Genomic DNA, 22,907 nt, shown 5'->3' on the forward strand with positions numbered 1-22,907 from the left:
TTTATCTATATACCACTCGATTGAGTTATGACAATCCGAAGTGAGATATTAGTTTGCAATTTTTTGTGCCACCATCACCACTCACGCCCCGTCTCCGACCGACCAAATCTTCCTCCATTGGAAACATGGAACAGGACCAGCTACTTGAGCAGGTACTCTCACCCTTTAGTCTTTAATCTTTATGCCCAGCTCAAGCTCCTAAACCTATCATAGTCGCGCCACTCCACTATGAATTGTTGATGGCATGTTAGTAATACTTAGTATAATGAAGTATGCACACAAGTCTTTTGTGTGCATACTCGCTAGTGTAACCACGTGAGTAGGTTGCTAGTTGTCAGCCAAGGACCATGATCAAGAGAGTTTCAAAAATCTCACTTAATCTCTCAACACTTTGGATACACAGAACATATCTGTCCTGCTACCAGTGACTCCTCATACTAGGAATCCCCTGCGCAAAAGCTATGTTCGGATTTCTATGACAAATTAAGTGCCAAAAAATGCTTTTTAGTTTCTCCAATGTGCACATTATACACCTGAAGATACTTTATTTTTAGAAAAATAAAGTTTATCATGAGACATGAATAGATCTTCCACTACTAAATCAGAGGGAATTCGCTAGCAAGAGAATTTATGCAATAACAGTATAACACAGCTCTTCAACTTTTGAGCAAAATAATAAAGAATAGAAAAACAAACATTACTCCAATCAATTATAGAGAATACACTTCTGCAAGTTTGCAGATAATCCAATCCTAGAGAAGCTTTTTTGAGCCACCAGGCGAAGACGCCAACTAAAATACTTATTCCAAAAAGAACAAAAAAACTTAATTAAAGAAGCACAACCGAGACGCTTATCCTCGTCAAATTTCTAGTCCAAGGGTAATACTGCGGAATGGAATGAAGCTAACAATGAATTATAGGTGAGTAATGTAGAGCTATGTGAGAAGTAACATGCAATCCAAAGACATACAACTACATATGCTATCCTGCTTAGGTCCGTTTATTCGGTTCAAAGACATACTTAAATCAGCGATTCCTTGATAGACAGAAACTCAGAGAACTTTGTCTTCAACGTTGTAGAAGTAACATGCCATCCAAAGACATACAACTGCATATGCTATCATGCTTAGGTCCTTTTATTCGGTTCAAAGACATACTTAATCAGCGATTCCTTGATAGACAGCAACTCAGGGAACTCCGTCTTCAACTTTGTAGCATCCATCTCATTATTGCTTCGAGGGGCAACTATGACCTTGGCTTGCTCCTCCAATGTGAAGTTAGCCCATTTGAAGTTGGAGTCGATGTAACTCTTGTACATCTCGAGGATTTCATTGTGGCTAACGACCCCAGGGTTCGTGAAGTTCCATATACCCTTCAAGTTCCGCTTTGCCATCTCAATAGAAATAGGTAAAAGTTCATCCAAGATGGTCATGCTGTTGGGGATATTGACAACTTTATTGTAACGAGATATCTTGGTGATGAAGTTGCGAGGGTTGTTTAAGTCAGATGATATTGGCATTCGGACTCTAAGGGTACAGACATTGTCATATTCTTTCAAGAGCTCTTCAACCTGGTTGCATCACAGAAGGACATGATTTAGAAAATAGAATTCAAGAACTAGATGAAAATTTGACATATAATTTGATGTTCCAAGTAAAATTTACCATGGCTTTGGTTTTCGAATAGAAGGAGCCAGTGAAATTTGGTGTGTTTTCTTCTTTGAACCCAATGCCTGAACCTTCAGGATGAGTGGCATCGTACTCAAAAATACACCCGGTGGCGTAGTTTATCATCAAGAGTCCATGCTCTCTGCAAACATCTGCCAACGTTAATGTTCCAGCAACATTGGTGCGAATAGTTTCTGTCTTATGGGATTCACACCAGTCAACGTTGGGTCTCCCAGTCACACCAGCAGCATTGAAAATATGGGTGGGCTTAACGTTCTGAATATCTGCTATTAGTGACGAGCGATCCTCCAGACGGCCCCTTCCATACTCGTATGGAATACCCTGTTTCTCGCATAACTTGCCAAGTAGTCCCCCGATCCAGCCAGTCCTGCCAAAGATCAAGAACTTATATGGTGGTTTTCGAGGAGAGCCACTGCTCCTGGATACTGGAACCACCATTTTGGACTGGTTAGAATTACTGGATACATGAGTTGGTGACTTGTTCTCTTCAGATCCATCAAAGTGTCTCCCACCAGGCATCATTAACATTCTTGGGTGAGGGAGCAGTGCCCCAGAGACATCACCCCACCAATCAGGATTCTGATTATACCATTCCATTGTCTTCCTCAACCCTTCTTCCCAGGCAGTTCTTTCAGACCAGCCCAAATTCTTTAGCTTCTGATCATCCAGAAAGTACCTCTGGTCATTAAAAGGCCTGTTATCCACAAACTTGATATTTGTATCTGGATCCATCCCGAAAATTTTGCATATATCTTTGGCCACATCAATTACTCTTCTTTCCTTCTTTGTCCCAATATTGTAAACATGGCCAACCTCTCCCTTGTGAAGTATAACTTCAAAAGCCTCGGCAACATCCTCACAATACAAATAGCTCCTCACATTGGATCCATCCCCATGAATTGGTAGAACTTTTCCCCTCATTGCCAGTAGGAGAAACTTGGGGATCAATTTTTCAGGAAATTGATTGGGCCCATAAACATTGTTTCCACGTGTTGTTATCACAGGTAAACCATACGACCTACCATAAGCCATAACAAGCATTTCAGCTCCAGCCTTTGTCGCAGAGTATGGGTTTGTTGGGAGAAGCTGAGAAGCCTCGTGGTTTCCCACAACAGCATCCTCATCTGTTTCCCCATAAACCTCATCTGTACTTACATGGATGAACCTCCTGATCTGGCCAGTGACCTTGCAGGCCTCAAGAAGGACATGGGTACCATAGATATTATTCTTGGTGAACTCAAAGCTATTACCAAAGGAGTTGTCAACATGGGTCTGGGCAGCAAAGTGCATTATTGTGTCAATGGACTCCGTAATGAGAAGGTAGTTCACAAGATCAGCACTTCCAATATCTCCCTTAACAAACTTGAAGTTGGGGGATAATTTGGAGGGCAGTAGATTTTTCAGATTTGAACAGTAATCAAGCTTATCAAGCACAACAATTTTGTAGTCAGGGTAGTTACGGATGAGCCGATTACAAACATGGGATGCAATAAACCCAGCAGCACCAGTAATTAGGATGTTCTTTGGAGTATAAGTAGCCATTTTGTCCAAGCTACTTCTGCATATGACAATTACAGAGAACTAGAATTAGAATCACAAGGAAAACAAAATATAATTTCACAAAACAACCAATGTAGATCACGATAAAACAAAAAAGGTACGGATCAATACACATAAATAAATAAAGAACTGAAGAAATGCGCGCCACTCATCCATTGGTACCAGATCAACTAACCTATAGGTTCATTTGGTTGCACGGAAACCAAAGGAAGAGTAAACGTCGATCTCCTTTTTTCCGCTAATTGGGATCATAAATAATAACAATCTAATCAGTTAAATCTGATACAGAGCAGTACAGTTTCGATTCTGTATAGAACAATCCTCCTTGATTCCGACCAAGAAAAAAGAGACCAGTAATGCCCATACAAACAAATGAACAACCAGATCACAACTTTTTTTTCCAAATGATAAATTGAATCCAGTAAGATCTCCCACAATATAAAAATGAGATCTACAACAAACAGATCCAGCTTTAACTACAAACGACTGATGCGCACAGGAATTCAAAATTCAAAAAAAAACATCACATTCATCAACAGATCCACAGAAAAGGATACACAATCAATTCATAAAACAACTTCAATAACGAAATTAACTACAAGATTAAGAAAAACTTGCACAATCACATAAACATAATCGAGCATAACACAGGCAGCACCAAATTCATGACTTACAAGTCTGATCCAGAGCAATCAACAACCAACAAAATGCTTCAATTGGCGATTCAACTTCAAATTCAGTAGTGTTAGAAGGAACTAGAGGGAGAAAGAGACTAAGACGGGGAAATGGTGAAGAAATAACGAAGAGAGAATGAAGAGCGAGCAAGCAAGCAAGTCAGAGAGGAAGTTGCGCATCTGCTGCTCTATATATAGATACGCGTGATCGTGTCTGGAGACAGTTAAGGAGAGCCAAGAAAAGGCACGCAATGACGAAAATGCCCTCTGTTTGCATGACTTGTGTTTTGGGTTCGTTAGGATTTAGGTTTTATATCTTAATTAATAATTAATATTAATTTTGTGATTAATTATTTAATAGTTAAAATTTTAAAAGGTCTTTCTTTCTCCTTTGACTTGCTTAGCAACCACCCATCTATTTTTATCTTTGTATTTTCAAATTTCACTTTAAAATCATTATCAAAAGAATTAATAGTACAATTACTCAACTTTCTAACCCGATGACACGGTAAATTAAGTTAATCTCTATATATAATAATAAAAGATATTGTTTTCAGTGAAAATCGAATTCAATATCTTCTGAATTTATAGGATTTGACCCTAGAAAAATTCATCAACATATTATCACCCAAATGGTTTTTCAAATACACTAATGCACATACTTGTTTATGCAATATGCATGTATATCCCTTATTTGGTATGTTTATTATTATATTTTTATATAAAAGAAGATATGATTCAATCAAGGGTGGCGACTACTTTTGGAGTTGAAGCTGTAATGTGTTTACTTGTCAAAGCCGACGCAAAACCGTGTGCAATAATATGGAAATGACTCTTGCTTACCTTTTTATTAAAAATATTAAATGTTTTCCTCTATGAAAATATTATGATAAGGTAATTATGGATGCGTTTTGCCTTTGACATCCAAAGTCTTGTCTGCTTTGTCTACCTCTACATATATATACCCTTCCATCACGGTTTTTTATTTTTAAAATTATTCGGGTTCTCCCACACTCGAACGTATGAGCTCGTGGAAGTGGGAAAATGATGACCCAAATAACAAATTAGAATTCTCTACTCAGAGCAATTGCAATGGAGGGTTTTTAATGGGGCATGGATGGTTTTGTTGTGTCATTCTAATGGCACACCTAAAAACAAAGCTCCAATGGAGGCCGTCTTTTACTTGCCTATTTTTGTTGGAGCATGAATGTGGGTATGACATTGTCCATGCCCATATATTTGTTTTAACAAGTGGGCTCCACAGCACATACATACACATTTTACACTAAAATCAATATTGAGTCTCACCTCTATTACACAAAAATCAAGTCAATAAATTTATATCATTGTATCAATATACTTTGTTGATACAATTACATTAACGAAACACATATCCCAACGCATTTTGTTGACTCCAGAAAAAAAAAATAGTATCATTACAATTGCTTTCACCATTTTGCTTTGCTTTGAGCGAAAACAATGATTCACCCATCGTCCTCTCACTCGTCAGTCATCACTCCTCACCTAACCCTAACATTTAAATCAATTACTATTCGTTCATTCCTCCACCACCACATCTCCTACCAAACCCCAAAAAAAAAACATAGGACCATATTGTTTCTCGTGTAGTAACCCCAGTTGTATGAACGGGCCTGGGTAAATGTGAGTTAGGTACTAGAGATACCTTGGCTTGACATTAATATGCGTGATATTTTATAGAAATCTCGAGTTCAAGTCTCCTCATTCTCTTTCTCCTATAAGAAAAGAAAGAATTATTTTCACGAGTGGTTTGATATATCCATTAGAGTATTGAGAGCGTATCACTACTGATTCCGAAAATTATCATGTAAGGATGGATCATGGTGTGGGATGGCTTTTGCGTAAAAACATCACAAATATTGCATCACCTAACCATAACATAGTGACATTTAAAACTAAAGAAGTTGCTAGAAAACAAGCCTAAGGCCACTTTCCATTCATTCATTTACTCATTCCTCCACCACCACATCTCCTACCAAACCCCAAAAACTAAACCAAAAAAACATATTAATCAGTGGCATGACAGGCCTTGGTGAATGTGAGTTAGGTACCAATACCTTAGCTTGTTTATGTGTTGGGAATTATAGCGGGTTGGTTTGATAAACAAATTTAAAAATAACATAGTATATATGCCAACATATTTGTTATCTGAAATGTTATGATTATTTGGTTCAATTTCTGCTGTTAATAGAGGTTTGCATCGGGGCGTGATACCTGGCCCAAATCGGTGACCCGAACTGGCCCAATAACTTTTTTATTTTAGGCTTGATTATCATAGTGCATCCAAAATTCATATTGAATGAAAACGGCATATATTATTTCCATGATGACGATTGTATATCTACAACATACTATTCATCCATCAATCCATGGATAGCACCTCATGCTGAGCAGCACCCATGACTATTATCTACTAGTATTGACATTACATAAATATCTTTCGTATTAAGACTCCTAAAATCCACAATATATTTGGCTTGTGTTTTTTGAAAAAATACAAATAAATAAATGTGATCGATTTGGTTATATTTTTAAGCGAGGTTTATTTAATTTGAGATGATGTGTAAATAGTGTTTATACATTAACATAAAAAAGTGGTTATTGGCTAATAATTGTAAATTTACGTTTATTATTTTTTGTATGTGGTGGTACGGTCCGTACGGAGTACGAACTGTTGCCTGTTGGTTCGTACTTCGTAGATAGGCGGCACAAAGGAGGGACCGTAGCCAAACCCTGAACTCCTGAAGTGATTTCTATTGCTTTAGGGCAATTTTTTTTATTTTTTTTTTCTGGTTTATCTTCTATTCTTCTTCCTTAAATTTTTTGTTAATTCAGGTTGCTCAGTTTGAATTTAAGCTTTCAATACAGTTTTTGGATTTCTGAATTGTAGAGACTCTCAATGTCTCGAAGAAACCGCGGACCGCCTCTTCCGATGAAAGGTGGTCGTCACACTGGTTTACCAGCTGTGGATGAAATTCCTTACGACAGAATTCCGCCTCATCCTGCTCTTCTTGAAGAACTGCGTGAAACCCAGTTCGGAATTGGCGGCAATAGAGGGTTTCCGCCTCACTCTGCGATGATCGGGGAGCACCTAGCACTGCAAAATCAAGATATTCACAATTTGTTGGAAGATAATCAGCGTCTGGCCACAACCCATGTAGCATTGAAGCAGGAATTGGAGATCACCCATCACAAGTTGCAACAGATGGCGCACTTTGCTGACTCTTTGCGGGCGGAAACGGATGCCCAGATGAGGGAGTTGTATGATAAATCTGTTCTGTTGGAAATGGATGTTAGAGGGGTCGAGTCTATGCGAAGTGAGCTTGCTCATGTTAATGCTGATATTAAGGAACTTACCGAAGGAAGGCAGGAACTCACTGGTAGAGTGCAAATGATGAACCAAGACTTGGCCAGAGTTACAGCAGATTTGCAGCAGGTGCCGGCTTTGAAGTCGGAGATTGAGAACATGAAACTGGAACTGCAGCGTGCAAGGTATAAGTTTACCTACAATTTGTTGTTGGGGGCAGAGTATATGACTGTATACCTAATACCTTTATTATTTGCTGATTTATATAGTTTTTCTGGTATGTAGTGCTGCTATTGAGTACGAGAAGAAAGAGTACGCTGATAATTATCAACATGGTCGGGTGATGGAGGAGAAACTGATATCAATGGCTCGGGAATTAGAGAAGCTTCGAGCTGCAGCAGCTGTTGTGAATCCTGGTATGATTGGTATGCACTTCTCTGTGTTATTTCTAATTGTTAATTGTTTTGAAGTTTAAACTTAACGTTCTTCAATGACCTTATATTTTTGGAAAATGTTGTTTCAATAATGCTGAGGAATGGAGCAAAAAAAGTAGGATAAAAATGGCAGTAAAATGTTTAGAAGCTTCCAATTTTTAATAGATAGCTGCCAAACGGAAAAAGAAAGGGAAGGAAACATGGGCGGATTAGAAGATTTGTAACTATAGCGTCCTTTTCTGTCGTCGTAAATGGTGCTGCTTCAGAATTCTTTCGGTCTACTAAGGGATTTAGAGAGGGAGACCCTCTCTGTCCTTTCATCTTCATTTCAGAATGGACTTAATAAGTTGGTGATTGATGGGGCAGCGGAACATGGTTCATTGGTGGTGCCAGAATTGGAGATGGAAGATATCAAGTGACTATTTCGAGCATGCTTTATGCACATGATACTTTGAGTTCAAGGCAAATATGGATCAAATTCATAATCTCCGTGCCATCTATGATTTGACAGATGCCCTTGGTTGTCGAATTGATACGTGGCCTAGGCAATACCTGGAAGTTCCTCTTGGAGGTAAATTGAATGATATATTGATCTGTAATCCAGTAGTACAGAGGTTGTTTAAAAAGGCTAGGTGGTTGGAGAAAAAAAAGGGCATCTAGTGAAGGCGAGAAGATGGGCTCTGACAAAGAGTACTTTCAGAAGGGATTTGATTTTTATGGGGAGACAAAGAAGGAAGTAGAAAGATTCATTTAATCAACTGGCACTTAATCAAACGTCCAAAAAAAGCGTAGTGGTATAGAGATCACTTCTCTCAAAAGAATTCAATGGGACTCTTCTAGCTAAGTGGATGTGGAAATTTTGTCAAAACACTGATCATTTTTGGAGAATAATGATAGTCGCCAAGTATGGCTCTAATAGGAAGGAATGCATAACTAAACAGAGTAGACAATCTCATGACTGTGGCTTGTTGAAGCATACCAAAAAAAGATGGGATAATTGTTGCAAGTTCTGCAGTTTATGGGTGGGCAATGGTAGGAAGGTGAAATTCTGGTATGATGTATGGGTAGGCAGCTGTTCTCTCAAAGATTGATTTCCAGCATTTATAATCTGGCAAGAGATAATGAAGCTTATAATACTGACTACCTTGCAGCCTCTGTTAGTGCCAACTCTTGGAATATTAACTTCTCAGGGAGTGCTCAAGACCGGGAGATGGACATGTTCTATAAGTTTTGGCGGCTGATCTACAATGAAAAACGTTATTTCAGACCATGAAGATAAGATCTGCTTGGCTCTTACTAAAGACCACAAGTTTTCAGTAAGATCTTTTTACAATGATACTATTAACGTGAATTATCACAGAGGAAGATCAAATTTTCCACGGTTCAATATTTGGAAAGCCAAAACATCACCAAAAGTGTCTTTTTTCTATGTGGGACGCCCTATGGGGTAAAATTCTAGCAATTGATTTTCTGCAAAGAAAGGTTTCAGTCACCAACAGATGTTCTTTATGCAAAGAAAACACTGAAATTCTCAATGACTTGTTTCTTCATTGCACCTGGATGCGGATTATAAGGGATAACATTTGGCAATTGATTGGAGTCAGCTGGGTTAGTAGTAATGATTTATTGGCGGAATCAATGGCCGGGAGCTGCTGGGAAAAGGGAAATTGTGCCTGGGTAAATTGCCTTCCCATTGCCCCATGTACATTTGCTTCATCTGTTACCTAGATTTCTGTAAATTTTAATTGGTGTGAGACAAGTTTAAGAAGAAAAATGGCTTAATCTATCTGAATCAACTGTTCTTGTAACAATAATGCTTCATTAGAGATTGATATCGTATTCTTGAGTTACTTTTTCATTGTGGAGCTTTATTTACAGTGTCAGTGGCTCTTAAGTTTCATCATTAATTTTTGTGCAGATGCAGGATATGGTGCAGATTATGGCAATCCTGAAGTTTCTTATGCTCGAAACCCTTATCCTGCTGGTTATGGATTGAACCCTGTGAGTTTTACTATTTCATCTACTTTCCGTGCATGATTGCACGTTCAGAATGTTTGCGTGTATGTATATGATTTGCATATGAGGATATATATATATATGGAAGATGTTATTATGTTTTAGGAAGCAATCGGAGATGTTATCCTTTCCTCTCAAATTTCAGGTACAAAGTAATGCACAAAGTCTCCCTCGATATGGAGCTGGTCCAAGTCCCTGGGGAGCGTATGATATGCAGCGTCCTCGAGGAAACAGATAGATTTTTCTCCAACTCAATCCACGATAATCCTGTACTGTCTCCGACTGCAACTTGTTTGGGTTTCTGAACTGTTATAAGACGTTGTAGACAGTTTTGGAGAATTTCTTAACTATTTGGTCCTTCAAGTTGTACCTAAAAGTGTTGAACAATTAATATTAGCTTGAGATGTAATATATCAATTTCTATTTTGGTCTATAAAATGCAAATATGGGCATCAGTTTCTTCTGTTCAGTTCATTTGAGCTTGATAATTGTTTTAACATGAATTTTGAGTTGAGGGATGAAAAGTACCCTTTTACCGTTTTCCATGTATTGTCTCTCTCTCTCTATGAAGATTGGGCGAACCAGAATGGTGTTGAGTCTGTTGCAAGCCCTATGCAGATCATCAAATTTGAGGAGAACAAACACAAGAAGTCTCAGCCTCATTACTGGTTCAAATCAGCAACCACACGGCCAAATGGATGCAGGTACGAATCCCTCTTTGTTCTTTTCCTTTAGAGTTTAGAGTGTCAATGGAAGATAAAAGAGAGAAATCAACGCTATTGATGCATCGTTTTGATTTTATATACACACGGTTTACTCCTTATTTCTAATCTAACATCTTGTGATTCAGTGGTTTAGTTGATACTGCTTTGTCCCTTTTGGGGCTGAATTTCGAGTTCATTTAGGATTTAGGGTTTATATCCCCATAATATTATCCTCTGTATGCAATTCCATAAAATATATAAACTCTCTGATAAAATTCATGTACTTGGGGTTTCTAGAGCTGTTTTTGGTTCCTTGGAATTTTAGTTTCCAAGAGAGATATAACTTGTAAGGATTCTTATTCTTTATCTGATGTTATTATGTTTTGGGATTCAATCGGACATCCTTTCCTCTCAAACTTCAGGTACAAAGTAATGCACAAAGCTTCCTCGATATGGAGCTGGTTGATGTGTATATGTTTATATCACACCTTTGTGCATATTTCTTATTAAGTTCTCGGGAATTTTGATGGAATGGAGTTGATGCTATTTGAATTTCTTGTGTTTTTATTATAGAAGAGTTGGCGCAAACATATAGAGTGAAGAAAGGGCCAATCAGCTCTAAAAGGTACTAGAAGGTTGCTCCAGCGCCCACAGGTGCTCGAGCGTGCCAAAAGAAGTCTCGTGGAACATGGGGCTGCTCCAGCGTGCTAAAAAGGACCAGCGGAGGCAGAAACCACATTATGGGGTGCTCGAGCGGCCTCCGACGCTGATAATTGCAGAATTCAACTAGTTTTAGGTTTCCTATTTTCCAACCCGGGTATATAGGTGGTCCACGAAATTAGAAGATGCACATTTATTTTTGGGTTTTTGGCTGCAAACCTCCTTCTCTCCAAGTTTAGGCAAGGGTTTCAAGGCTTTCTCCGAGACTCAATTCCGTCATTGGTCCTGGTCCTGGTCCCTGGGGAGTGTATGATATGCAGCATCCTCCTCAAGGAAACAGATATATTTTTCTCCAACTCAATCCGTGATATTCTTGTACTATCTCCGGCTGCATTTTCAGACTCCTTTTTTTTTTATATAACTATTTGGTTCTTCAAGTTTTACCTAAAAGTGTTGACGACAATTAATATTAGCTTGAGGTGCAATATATCAAATTTCTATTTTGTCTATCAAATGCAAATATGGGCATCAGTTTTTTTCCTGTTCAGTTGTTTTAACATGAATTTTGTTCAAAAAATGTTCTTGACGGCTGGTGCTTATCAGTTATTACCTCTTTGTTTGTGTCTTTGTTCACTCGAGGCATTTTCTTTCCTTTTCCTTGCGCTAATCACTATTGCTGGGTCTGGCATCCTATTGTTTGCCATAAAAGGAGCGGCTTTTGTGATGGTCACAAGGTTCACCCCTCGAATGGGGAGGCTTGTAAGCTAACAGCTTAGACTGTCCGGGGTTACTATTAAATGAGTCTAGCCATAGTTGCATTAAGTTCATTTAGTTGAGCCAGGTTCGGCTGGATTGGGGCTAGGACCAGTGCGCTTAGAATTGATCCTACAACTCGTGCACCATTTTGGTGCACCAAAGAAATTTAAAAAATTTTGAAAAAAAAAATCATGAATGTGTAGTATTTAGTATGACGAATTTATGGTGATAAATCATAACAGATGACCAACACCACCCAATGAATGTGTAGAAACGGTGGGAGCTACTGTATGGTAATGGCGAAATCGGTAAGGGAGGGAAGGGGACAATTGTGGGTTATGGGTATAGTTTGTGTGTAAACTTAACAATATTCTTTCTAATATTTTACAAATCAATGGTATTTTGGTTTATTCATCAAAAATTTGTGTAAACTTATAAAATTTTGGTGGGGGTAAGTACTGAATTGGCCCCTCTACTTTGCTCTTTGGTTCAAAAAGGCCCCAAAACTTTATTTTGGATCAAAAAAGCCCTGACACTTTGAAGAGTGGTACAAGTTAGCCCTTTTGTCAATCTCCCGTTAAAAAAGGCTGATGTGGCAGTTAAGTCCAATTTTTTTTAATTTCCATTTCCTACGTGGCGTACATGTGGATGTATCCTATAAGATGGTGACACGTAACATTTTCTTTAAAAATTTATCAGAGACCAATTGTATTTTAATTACGTAAATGGTTCAAAGAAACCCCTCTACTTTTGATAAAGGGACATTTAAGCCCTTCAATTTCTCCAGAATGGCTCAAATTAGTCCTTTAATAATGCTAAAACATAAACAGATGCATTCATAGCTGATGCACATACAATACGATATCCAAACTCATTCCAAATAAAGCATAAATAGTTCAGAGTAAAATAGTTTCAACATAAAGACAAATAACCTGAGTAGCTCTCTCCTTCCTCATCACCATTTTCGGTTCAATTAAACAGGATTTGTCCATTTAAGTTCAATTTCAAATCAATTTCAGTTAGATATGAAGAAAACCCGAAACCTGAATCCACCCCCAAATTGGGAACCCTCCACAAATCAACACAACGAAATCGAAACCCTAAACAAAATTGACACCCAAAATAAAAACCGATAACAAAATCGAAACCCTAAGTAAAATCGGCACACAAAATTGAAACCCATAACAAACCCAGAATCCTTTAACCCAAGATCGAAATCTACCTATCAGAAGGGGAACTCGAACCAAAATAGTGCTTAAATCAACCAAAAACCAGAAGACATACCGTTGTAATTGTTGAGCACATAGAGAAAGCCAAAACAAGTAGGTGAACTTCAAATCTCGCCTCTTTTGGTATGTTTTAGGTTTTGATAGATGTTTGTATAGTTGGCTTCCCCGTCATTTACATGAGAATTGTTTGTTTTTTTTTTCAATGCCATGTCAGATAATTTTTGCCACATTAGCGTTTTTTAATGGGAGATTGACAGAAGAGCTAACTTGTACCACTCTTCAAAATGTCAGGGCTTTTTTAATCCAAAACAAAGTTTAGGGGCCTTTTTGAACCAAAGAGTAAAGTAGAGGGGTCAATTCAGTACTTATCCCATTTTGGTGTAAACTTATAATGTTTTAAAAGTGATGTAAAATTAGTATTTTAGTTGTGTGTAAATAAAATTTCTAATTATTTTTTTTCCTGTGTGTGGGTGTATCTAAAAAATATATTATTTTTAAATTTTAATTATTCTAGGTTTCTCAGAAGATATAAAATTGCCGCCATTAGATGCTTGCTTTGATTATTTTATGATCGAAATAATTTAATATATTTTGTGTCTTAAATAAAAAACAAAATATGTAGTATTGTTTGGGGAGTTACCCAAGGAACGATAACTAGTGATCAACGATCTAACTGTCAAGGTTAATTAGAATACAATAAAATTTACAAAGCCAGCCATACAACATGCTTTGATTTTGTATAAAACATTTCTAAATGCATTTGAAACATATGTCTAGATAATTTTTATGAATTAGATAACAACTATATTTTTATATTCCTACGTTTTAATTAAATTTCATTCACAAATATATGGTAGAAAACGTTTAATCCAATATTCGATTTATTAACTCCAATCACAAAAGGTTAGAATTATTGTGCTTTAAACAATGTATCCTTGATGTTTTCACATCATTTCTATGCCAAAGAAAAGTTGTAGGTTGCGATAAGTGGCTTTCCCTTTATAAAGTGAAATATTACCTCTATGTTATTTGTAAAACAAAGCACAAAATATTTCATTTCTTCTTCATTTCACTTTTCAATTTACTTAAAACAAATGCATCAACTGAAGCTTATTGTGATTCTCCTTCTGTTGAATGTGTTGATTCAGTCTCAAACTGAAGGAAAACATAATAGCTTCGTTGTTGATCTTATTCATCGCGATTCTCCGTTATCTCCATTCTATAACCATTCTCTCACTCCATCCGAGCTTATAAAAAATGATGTTATGCGTTCCCTAAATCGAGCCAATCGATCGGGCTCAAACATGCAAATCGGTGTGAAAGACATCGTGTCGGTGGTTGCTCCAAATTCGAACAACTATCTCATGAAAATATATATTGGTTCCGAACAGATTGAAATCCTTGCGGTCGTGGACACATGAAGTGACCTTACATGGATGCAATGTTATCCTTGTCGCGGATGCTACCAGCAAGATGCACCATTCTTTTATCCGAAACTATCCACCACCTATGAAGACCTAGATTATGAAACAGAATTCTGTCAACATTTGAAGAACAAGAAGCGTGGGTTTTTTGGGCTCTGCAACTATACTTACTCTTACAAAGATGGGTCCTATTCATCTGGAATCTTAAGTAAAGAGACCTTATACTTGGACTCTACAAGAGATGAAAAGAATGATTTCCATAAATTCGTGTTTGGTTGTGGTCATGGTAATAATGGTCGTTTCAGTAGTCGTACACAAGGTGTTGTTGGCCTCGGCGGAGGGCCATTATCATTAACTTCTCAACTAAAAACACAAATCGAACACAAATTCTCGTATTGTTTGGTTCCAGTTGAAGCACAAACTACCAGCAAGCTCATATTTGGACCAAGAGCTGAGATATCTGGAGAAGGAGTAGTTTCAACTCCACTTGTATCCACATGTGAGCCAACTTTCTATTGTATTGTTCTTGAAAGCATTAGTATTGGAACAGAAAGAATGACAATAGGCCAAAGCCATCGTCGTATCATAGGCCCAAGCCAGCATCATATCATGGTAGATTCTGGGACGACCTTCACACTGTTGCATTCAACCGTGTATGATAAGTTAGAAGCTATGGTTAAGAAGACAATTGGTAATAGTACCAACCCAGTACCAGATCCAACAAAATTGTTTCGTTTATGCTATGAAAAACACTCTGTTGCAGGTGTCAAGATTCCAAACATGGTATTCCATTTTACTGGTGCAGATCTTCATTTACCACTCAAAAATACGTTTGCCAACTACAATAATATGTATTGTATGATGATACTTCCTACTCCTGATCGTCTTTCTATTCTTGGAAGCATGTCACAAGTTAACTTTCTGGTAGAGTATGATCTTCTACATAGGAAAATATCTTTTGTTCCAGCAAACTGCAACAGTTTGGGCTGAAGCTTGCACAATTTTGTCTTCCCAAACCCAGCGTCAACCCATACTAATTTAGACCTAAAAAAACCGATTGTTGTTAATTAAGATATTCGAGTTCGATTATATTCAACAATAAGTTACCACAGCTTATTCCTTGCTCTTTCATTTCATAGTTTCCAAACCACATGCATCATGATATGTACAATGAAATAAGTAGATCCTACATTTCATAGTTAAAAGTAATATATGCTAAAACAATAAAATCATTGTTTCAAATTTTAATCCTTGCATAGCATAGATATTTATAGTGCTTCAATGAATTAGCGTTGAAAATCATAACAAACGCTCTACCAAACGGAGATTTAGAATTGGGTGCAAGGCTGCAATCACATGCTAGGTTATCAACTGCATACAAATCAAATGTATTATGAGCTGGGCCAGCTATCCAAAGCCCACTTGAATCTTCCTAGGCCCAATACCCAAAAACGATATAGGCCGGTAACCCCTTTTTCATGTATCGTCTCTCTTTCTCTCTCTCTGAAGATCGAGCGAACCAGAATGGCGTTGAGTCTGTTGCAGGCCCTATGCAGATCATCAAATTTGGGGGGAAGAAACACAAGAAGCCTCAGTCTCATTACCGGTCAAATCAGCAACCACACAGCCAAGTGGATGCAGGTATGAATCCCTCTTTGTTCCTTTTCCTTCTGAGTGTCAATGGAAGATAGAAGAGAGAAATCAACGCTATTTATGCATCTGTTTTGATTTATATACTCACGGTTTATTCCTTTTTTTTTTTGTAATCTAAGATTTTGTGATTCAGTTGTTTAGTTGATACTGCTTTGTCCCTTTTGGGGCTGAATTTCTAGTTCATTTAGAATTAGGGTTTATATCCCCATAATATTATCTTCATTTATGCAATTCGATAAAATTAATGTTTTCTGTGATAAAATTCAGATACGTAGGGTTGTTTAGAGCTGTTTTCTGTCTCTTGGAATTTTAGTTCTGTTTTCTGTCTCTAGGAATTTTAGTTACCAAGAGAGATATAAGAAGGTTTCTCATTCATTATCTGATGCTTTTCTTTAGTTTTCATCTTTTAGAGAAACAGATATCATATGCGGTATGCTTTAGATTTTTTTGTTATTTCTCTTTTCATGAAGATCAACTTAAGTTCATGTCCATTATGAATGGGGCTTTAATGAAAAGGGGGAGAACATAGCTCTGAACCAACTTTAAGGAGATAGTTGATAGTGGCTATCAAGGACGGACATTGAATCGTACGATATATCTTTGTGGTTGACAATGTAATTCTCTTTCCTCGAGTTGTTTGTCCTCAAAAGGTGTAATTTGCCATATCCAGAACAGTTTGTGTGACCCCTTAGTTTCTTAAGGGTGAACTTCTGGTTTGATTACTGGATGTCGCTTAATGTGGAAGCGGAGTAGTAAAATCAAAGAAGGGGGCTACCTCATTATAGAAGTGTTTTTTTTAGTGCAAACGCCAGTTTAGATGGTTTTTGGTTTTTCCTGTATTTTTTTATGGTGGAATAATAAAGCAGGCATGGTTTTCGGTTTTAGTTTGCTGCTGGGGATGTTAGGAAGTTTCAGTGGAAAGATTGCTTTCCCGAGCTTATGTTATAACAATTGTCTACAAACCTTTGAAATAAATTTTAGCAAACGTATGGTTTCTTAACCCTTCATCATGAACTGCTGCATTTTAAATAGTAAAATTTTTTTACTGAAAATTTATATTCCATGGTCTGTATGACCTTTCTTTTCTATCTCTCATCAGCCAGTGGATAATTGTATTTATGACATAACTGTTCTTTCCCTTGCCAAGGTCTTCCCCGCATGTTTTTTTTAATGGTTTCAGTTACTTTTGTTGTCTTTCACGATTCTTCTGTCACTCAAATAGGTTTTATTTGCTCCTGCTGGGAGATCGGTTTAAGGAAGACAGAAAATTAATAAGCTTTTATTTCACACTTAGGATACAAGCAAGAAATCTCCAATGGAGTTGATCAATGAAGTTCCACCCATCAAGGTTGAAGGCAGGATTGTTGCTTGTGAAGGAGGTCAGTCATTCTTATTGCCTTTTAACATTTCTGGCCAAGCTATTCAAATGGTTTATTTAAGCTGAATGGTTATACATCCCGTGACATTTTTCTTCCACTTTCTGGATTTAGATATTAATCCTGCACTTGGGCACCCAATTGAGTTCATATGCCTCGACTTGAAGGAACCAGCTATCTGCAAGTATTGTGGCCTACGCTTTGTCCAGGATCACCATCATTAAAGATTGCCTTTGGCTACATAATATTTTATGTAATCAATCCTTGGGTTGGTTGTGACGGGCTTAGACTTTTCTATGTACTGTCCATCTTGTTGGAGCGTTTCATGCTTCTAATTGATAAATCAATGCTTCCATGTTCTTTGTTTATCACAGAATAAAGATTATGTTGTCCCTGTTTTCCATGCTCGTTCGGGCTAATTTCTCATATGGATTTCATGTAGCAAACCCAACATGGTTTGGGGGCTGCTGATGATGAAATGTATTGGTCATATATCATGCTGGCTTTTGTTCTTATTTGTTTTTGGACCTCGTGTTTCAATTTTGTTCAGTTTATTCACTTGCAATCAGCTGTGGATAGTGGCAAGCCAGTTTTGGATTAAAGGAAACGGTTCTCTGTCATAATTTTTGGGACGGTAGTTTTGCTACCTATATATGCTTCAGATGGACGAAGAAGTTATAATTCAATGCCTGGCCGCCTGGGGCTGACAATCATGTTACTGTTTGAACTTTTTAGCCTAAGATAGATTTTCCAACAAAAATTTTGTTCATTTGGATAAACTATGTGAAATTTGTAGGTCCTTTCTTTATTGCAGGAGTACTCATTTGGTTCAATGGGGAGGCTAACCAAGATATTTCGAAATTATCGAGGATATCAAGACTGAGTCTTGGGAGCTACTCTTTGTTGTATGGCATGTTTGGCAGAGCTTATTTTGAAGCTCATAAGCTAGTTTATAAGCTTAAAAATAAGTTTTATCAAACATGCTATTATAAGCTAGTTTATTTTCACACCTTATGAGTTCTATCAAACACATCCTACGTAGTATTTTTTGAAATATCGTTGAAAGATATGGTTCTCATTGAAATCGAATTTTGGACACACATATGCTAATCCAATCAATTGTCAATCAGTCACCTCTCGTTGGTTGTTGCAGTATTGTTATCAAGCATTGGAAGCATGATTTTGTTTTTTTTCCCCATTATCACAGCGAATATGTGATGTGGTTGGTTATTCTATCTATTTTTATGAGACTAAATGGCTGAACCCAACCCAAGCAGAGAGAGAGTTTTGGATTCTAGAAGAAAAAAACCAGTCAGCCTTCTAAGGAAGACTTGCCACTTGCAAAGACGATGACCAGTGAAAAGTTGAATGGATAGTCAATACCAGAAACACAAAAGTCGTAAAGTAAACGGGGAGATCGTCCTATTTGTTAGACCATTCAATTCAATCTGTCCATAAAAGTCTGCTTGGACTCGATAAGGAAATTGGGGGTTAGGTAGTGGGTTTTCCTTTAATTTCCTCAGAAGCGTAGAAAATTGCATACCCATCTTTCAGAAGGTCATGGAGACAAAGCCAAGGAGTTTTGGGAGCTCTCTGCTTGTGCCTTGTGTTCAAGAGTTGGTTAAGGTGCCTGAGCTCAACGTCCCACCAAGATATATTCGTCCCAACCAAGATCCACCCATTATTTCTAATGGGGATTCGGCTCCTGAAATCCCTGTTATCGACTTGCAGAGTCTGTTTTCTTCACAATCCGTGGATGCTGAATTGGCCAAACTTCATTTTGCCTGCAAAGACTGGGGCTTCTTCCAGGTATTTCTTCCTTCTCATTAGTTTTAAAGGATTAAGAAGCAGCAGTTCAAAGGAAGTTAGTAAATTTGTTAATAATTTTTCTTTTACTTGAATTTATATTCTAGTTACTGTTCTGGTGTTCCAATATGTGTTAAATGATCAGCTTATTCTATAGAAAAAGTTCTGTTGTTTTAATACATCCAAGGACTAGAAAAGATTTAATAAATAGCAATTCAAGGGCTATAAAACAATACCTAAAACCCAATTAACCCAGACAGTTTTATATGCCAGACCTGACTGAATTTATGTCTTAAAGTGTATGATAATTACTTTGTGTGTTCACGTTTAAGCGTTGTAGTAGAGGGAAAATGATAAAACTGCACTTTGGCAGGAAAAGATTAAAGTGTGAGGCAAGCAATTATCTGTATAGGGATTTGTAGAGAGCCTAATTTTTGGACAAAAACAAGGGGCAAAGGACAGAAGGATAATCCACAAAGTGAATTCCCAATAAATTTTCTTATGGATTCATGTAACTAACCCCAAAATGTTTGGAAATAAGACTGAGATAGGTAAGGTAAACTACACCCGTAACAAGGCTCCCGCAGTGGGCAGGATCGGGAACACACAAAATGTACGCAAACCTTACCTACACATAATGTGTGGAGAGATTGTTTCTAGGAATTGTAACGGTGACCTCTAGGTTACACCTCTGCAACTCTACCACTGGACTACATGTTCGCCTGTTCTCGACTCCGCCCACTGTGGAAGCCTTGTGCACGGAAAAGGATTGGAAAATGGAAATGGAAAAGACTTTGATGAAAATGGAAGAGTTTCATCACTGTCCCTCTACAACTGGATTCCACCAAAATATCTGGTTTGAATTGGAACTATTAGACTTGGGAATTAAAGGGTAGGAAGTAGGGAGTGCAAGGGTAATCTCAATATTCTACTGAAAAACATTTGCACTGAACTTGCCAACCTTGGCTTTTTTTTCCAAAGTCCCAAGCAACGTTTAAGAATTGGAAAAGCAAAAATAACTGAACCAGAAACTTAGGTGCAGACTTACATTTTTGCGGTTGGTAGTTCTGTTATTCTCATGACAAGGACATAATCTTTGGTTGCATTCATGCAAATTATCGGCCAAACTTTTGACCTCTATGATGAGGTTCTCATAGAAAGTTTCTCTATGCAATATTGAAGCTAATTGCATATTCTGTGCAAGTTTTTGCAAGCTTCAATAGGTTTTCCATGAGAACTAAGAAAACTTTATTGTTTATAGTGAGACTTCCTATGTAAAATGTACTATTACTGAATGAGATGGATATTTGATATTGCGTAAAGTTACACCCCATGGAAAACTAAGACTTTGCAAAGAAAAGTCTTTGAAATGATGTCCGTTTATTAAGAAAATAATTACGAAAGCGAAGGTGAAGGGTGAGGAGCTCAACAAAACAATAATTAAAATTGGAAAAACACTTCCAAACAATATTAAATGACTTTTGATTTCCTGTTTTATTTTCTGCCTAATGAAAAGAGAATTTGGTTAATAGCAAAAGTGATGGTTGCCTGTTTATAACTTGTTACCTTCCCTAGGATATTGTAAGCACTTTATATTTTTGAGAAATGATTTTTTATGGTTTAGAGTTTTGCTGTAAAATTTATCACTGGTATACTTCCTCTAATGTTTTCCGGCCGTTGAAGGTAGGCGCTTCTGAACATTGAAATTTAGCAGATCATAAACAGTGTATGTCAGAAAACTGTATTGTTCCATTATAAAATTATGTCTGTGTATCTAAGAAACAGAAAACCATACCCCCAAAGTCGAAATTTCTTGGTCACATTATTGGGTAGAATGAGTGTGGTAACCGTGATTGGTTTGCAATTGCTGCAGTTGGTAAACCATGGAGTAAGCTCTTCATTATTAGAGAAGATGAAGGCAGAGGTTCAGGATTTCTTCAATCTCCCGATGGAAGAGAAGAAAAAGTTCTGGCAGTATCCCGGAGAAATTGAGGGATTCGGACAAGCCTTTGTTGTATCTGAGGACCAAAAGCTCGATTGGGGTGACCTGTTCTTCATGCTTACTCAGCCAGCTCATTTGAGGAAATCCCACCTATTCCCGAAGCTCCCTGTTCCTTTCAGGTGTTAACTGTTTTAGTTTGTTTCAATATGTGCTCTGGCACATTTCAATTATGTTTCGTTTTTGTAACTTGTTATTTTCTTCGACTCAATAATGTTATTACTAATGCAGAGAAACCTTGGAAATGTATTCAACGGAAGTTAAGAATCTGACATCAACCATCCTAGGTCAGATGGCAAAAGCTCTAAATATCAAAGTTGAGGAGATGAAAGAAATATTTGGAGATGTTAGGCAATCGATGAGAATGAACTACTACCCACCATGTCCTCAACCAGAGCAGGTCATCGGCCTTACCCCTCATTCTGATGCCACAGGTCTTACTATCCTCCTACAGGTCAATGATGTTGAAGGTCTCCAGATAAAGAAAGATGGGAGATGGGTTACCGTTAAACCCGTCCCAGATGCCATTGTAGTCAATATCGGAGACGTTCTAGAGGTAATAAAGCATTTTAATTTGAAGCATTAAACTCTGTAGATACGACACATCAGTTTTATGTTCCAACGATCAACCTCGTTAAGTTTTGATAGTTCTTTATAAGTGCAGAAAGCATACCTAATGACGATTTTTGTACGTTTAAATGGCAGATTATAACAAATGGTGCATATCGTAGCATCGAGCACCGTGCAATAGTGAACTCAGCGAAAGAAAGACTCTCAATTGCTGCATTCCATGCCCCTGCAAACGATGGTGAAATAGGCCCAGCATCCAGCTTGATTACTCAAGAATCACCAGCATTGTTCAGAAGAATTGGAGTTCAAGACTACTTCCGGGGCCTTTTTTCTCGTGAGCTTCGGGGAAAATCTTACCTTGATAGCTTGAGAATCGAATAAAATCAAGGTTAGATTTGATTGATGTTTAAAGTACAAGAACATGGTCTTCCCTGCAGGCCTATTACTAGTATATAAATGATATAGTAATGTGTGTAACCGAATATTAGCCTTAAATTATGGTTTTGTACTGGATTAATCAAATATCCAAAGCTTAAACCCCTAAAAAGGTATGGAAAATAAGGGAAGGATTAGTATATTTTTACTGAGGATAAATCTGTATCAAATTTTCCATACCATATTGACTATGGTAGTCCTCGTGCAATGATCCGGATTATATTTCAAGTTCTACTGTCAATTTCGTTGGCTATTAGGATTTTCTGGTCTTATTTGAAGCTCAAATTATCCCTTTTGAAGAGTTATTTTCTTCTTCTTTCCTACAAAAGATTATACAAAAGGAAAAAAAGCCCTAATAGATTGCAGGGGAGTTCTTTTTTATTTTATTTTTTATAAAGATGGACGGAACCTTCAAGCTCTATTAATGTCCTTTCTTAATTTTGGTTACACTAACTACTTGGTCTGAGTCTCTGAGACCAAGAAAGCTCCTTCAAACCAAACAAACCATACCCCAATGCTTGGGTTATTTGTCAGTGTTGATTCCTTCTCCAGATAGCATAGGTGATGACAGTGTTAA

The 22,907-nt window shown here is 37.4% G+C and overlaps 5 protein-coding genes across 10 annotated transcripts; 4 read left to right on the forward strand and 1 right to left on the reverse strand.

Moving 5' to 3' along the window:
• Positions 1–649: 649 nt before the first annotated feature.
• Positions 650–4,080, reverse strand: LOC119988947 (trifunctional UDP-glucose 4,6-dehydratase/UDP-4-keto-6-deoxy-D-glucose 3,5-epimerase/UDP-4-keto-L-rhamnose-reductase RHM1). 2 transcript variants are annotated; one of them, XM_038834215.1, is made up of 3 exons: positions 3,923–4,080; positions 1,665–3,246; positions 650–1,570 (listed from the first exon to the last, which is right to left on the reverse strand). In XM_038834215.1, exons 2-3 carry the CDS (start codon positions 3,228–3,230, stop codon positions 1,127–1,129), a joined length of 2,010 nt encoding a protein of 669 aa, XP_038690143.1. In that variant the 5' UTR covers positions 3,231–3,246; positions 3,923–4,080; the 3' UTR covers positions 650–1,126. The 2 variants fall into 2 exon arrangements, with proteins under 2 accessions (XP_038690143.1, XP_038690144.1); XM_038834216.1 differs by having other exon boundaries at positions 1,665–3,259; positions 3,923–4,078.
• A 2,566-nt stretch (positions 4,081–6,646) lies between these two features.
• LOC119988773 (protein FLX-like 1) lies at positions 6,647–10,192 on the forward strand. Of its 5 annotated transcripts, XR_005465673.1 has the most exons (5): positions 6,648–7,453; positions 7,554–7,684; positions 9,277–9,379; positions 9,621–9,703; positions 9,864–9,922. XR_005465673.1 is itself a non-coding variant. In XM_038833930.1 (4 exons), exons 1-4 carry the CDS (start codon positions 6,861–6,863, stop codon positions 9,954–9,956), a joined length of 909 nt encoding a protein of 302 aa, XP_038689858.1. In that variant the 5' UTR covers positions 6,647–6,860; the 3' UTR covers positions 9,957–10,192. The 5 variants fall into 5 exon arrangements, 4 of the variants coding, with proteins under 4 accessions (XP_038689858.1, XP_038689860.1, XP_038689861.1 ...); XM_038833930.1 differs by lacking the exon at positions 9,277–9,379 and having other exon boundaries at positions 6,647–7,453; positions 7,554–7,693; positions 9,864–10,192; XM_038833931.1 differs by lacking the exon at positions 9,277–9,379 and having other exon boundaries at positions 6,861–7,453; positions 9,864–10,192.
• Positions 10,193–14,503: 4,311 nt separating this feature from the next.
• LOC119989662 (aspartic proteinase CDR1-like) lies at positions 14,504–15,481 on the forward strand. The gene has a single exon (XM_038835324.1). The coding sequence runs from the start codon at positions 14,504–14,506 to the stop codon at positions 15,479–15,481; it is 978 nt and encodes a 325-aa protein (XP_038691252.1).
• A 494-nt stretch (positions 15,482–15,975) lies between these two features.
• On the forward strand, positions 15,976–18,035 carry LOC119988774 (NADH dehydrogenase [ubiquinone] iron-sulfur protein 6, mitochondrial-like). Its single transcript, XM_038833934.1, has 3 exons — positions 15,976–16,132; positions 17,439–17,523; positions 17,635–18,035. The coding sequence occupies exons 1-3, from the start codon at positions 16,016–16,018 to the stop codon at positions 17,742–17,744; spliced, it is 312 nt and encodes a 103-aa protein (XP_038689862.1). The 5' UTR covers positions 15,976–16,015; the 3' UTR covers positions 17,745–18,035.
• Positions 18,036–18,968: 933 nt separating this feature from the next.
• LOC119988772 (protein SRG1-like) lies at positions 18,969–22,583 on the forward strand. The gene is made up of 4 exons (XM_038833929.1): positions 18,969–19,329; positions 21,200–21,447; positions 21,557–21,881; positions 22,031–22,583. Exons 1-4 carry the CDS (start codon positions 19,081–19,083, stop codon positions 22,274–22,276), a joined length of 1,068 nt encoding a protein of 355 aa, XP_038689857.1. The 5' UTR covers positions 18,969–19,080; the 3' UTR covers positions 22,277–22,583.
• Positions 22,584–22,907: the final 324 nt, after the last annotated feature.

The sequence above is a fragment of the Tripterygium wilfordii genome, chromosome 21 (assembly GCF_013401445.1).
Source record: "Tripterygium wilfordii isolate XIE 37 chromosome 21, ASM1340144v1, whole genome shotgun sequence".
Taxonomy (NCBI): domain Eukaryota; kingdom Viridiplantae; phylum Streptophyta; class Magnoliopsida; order Celastrales; family Celastraceae; genus Tripterygium; species Tripterygium wilfordii.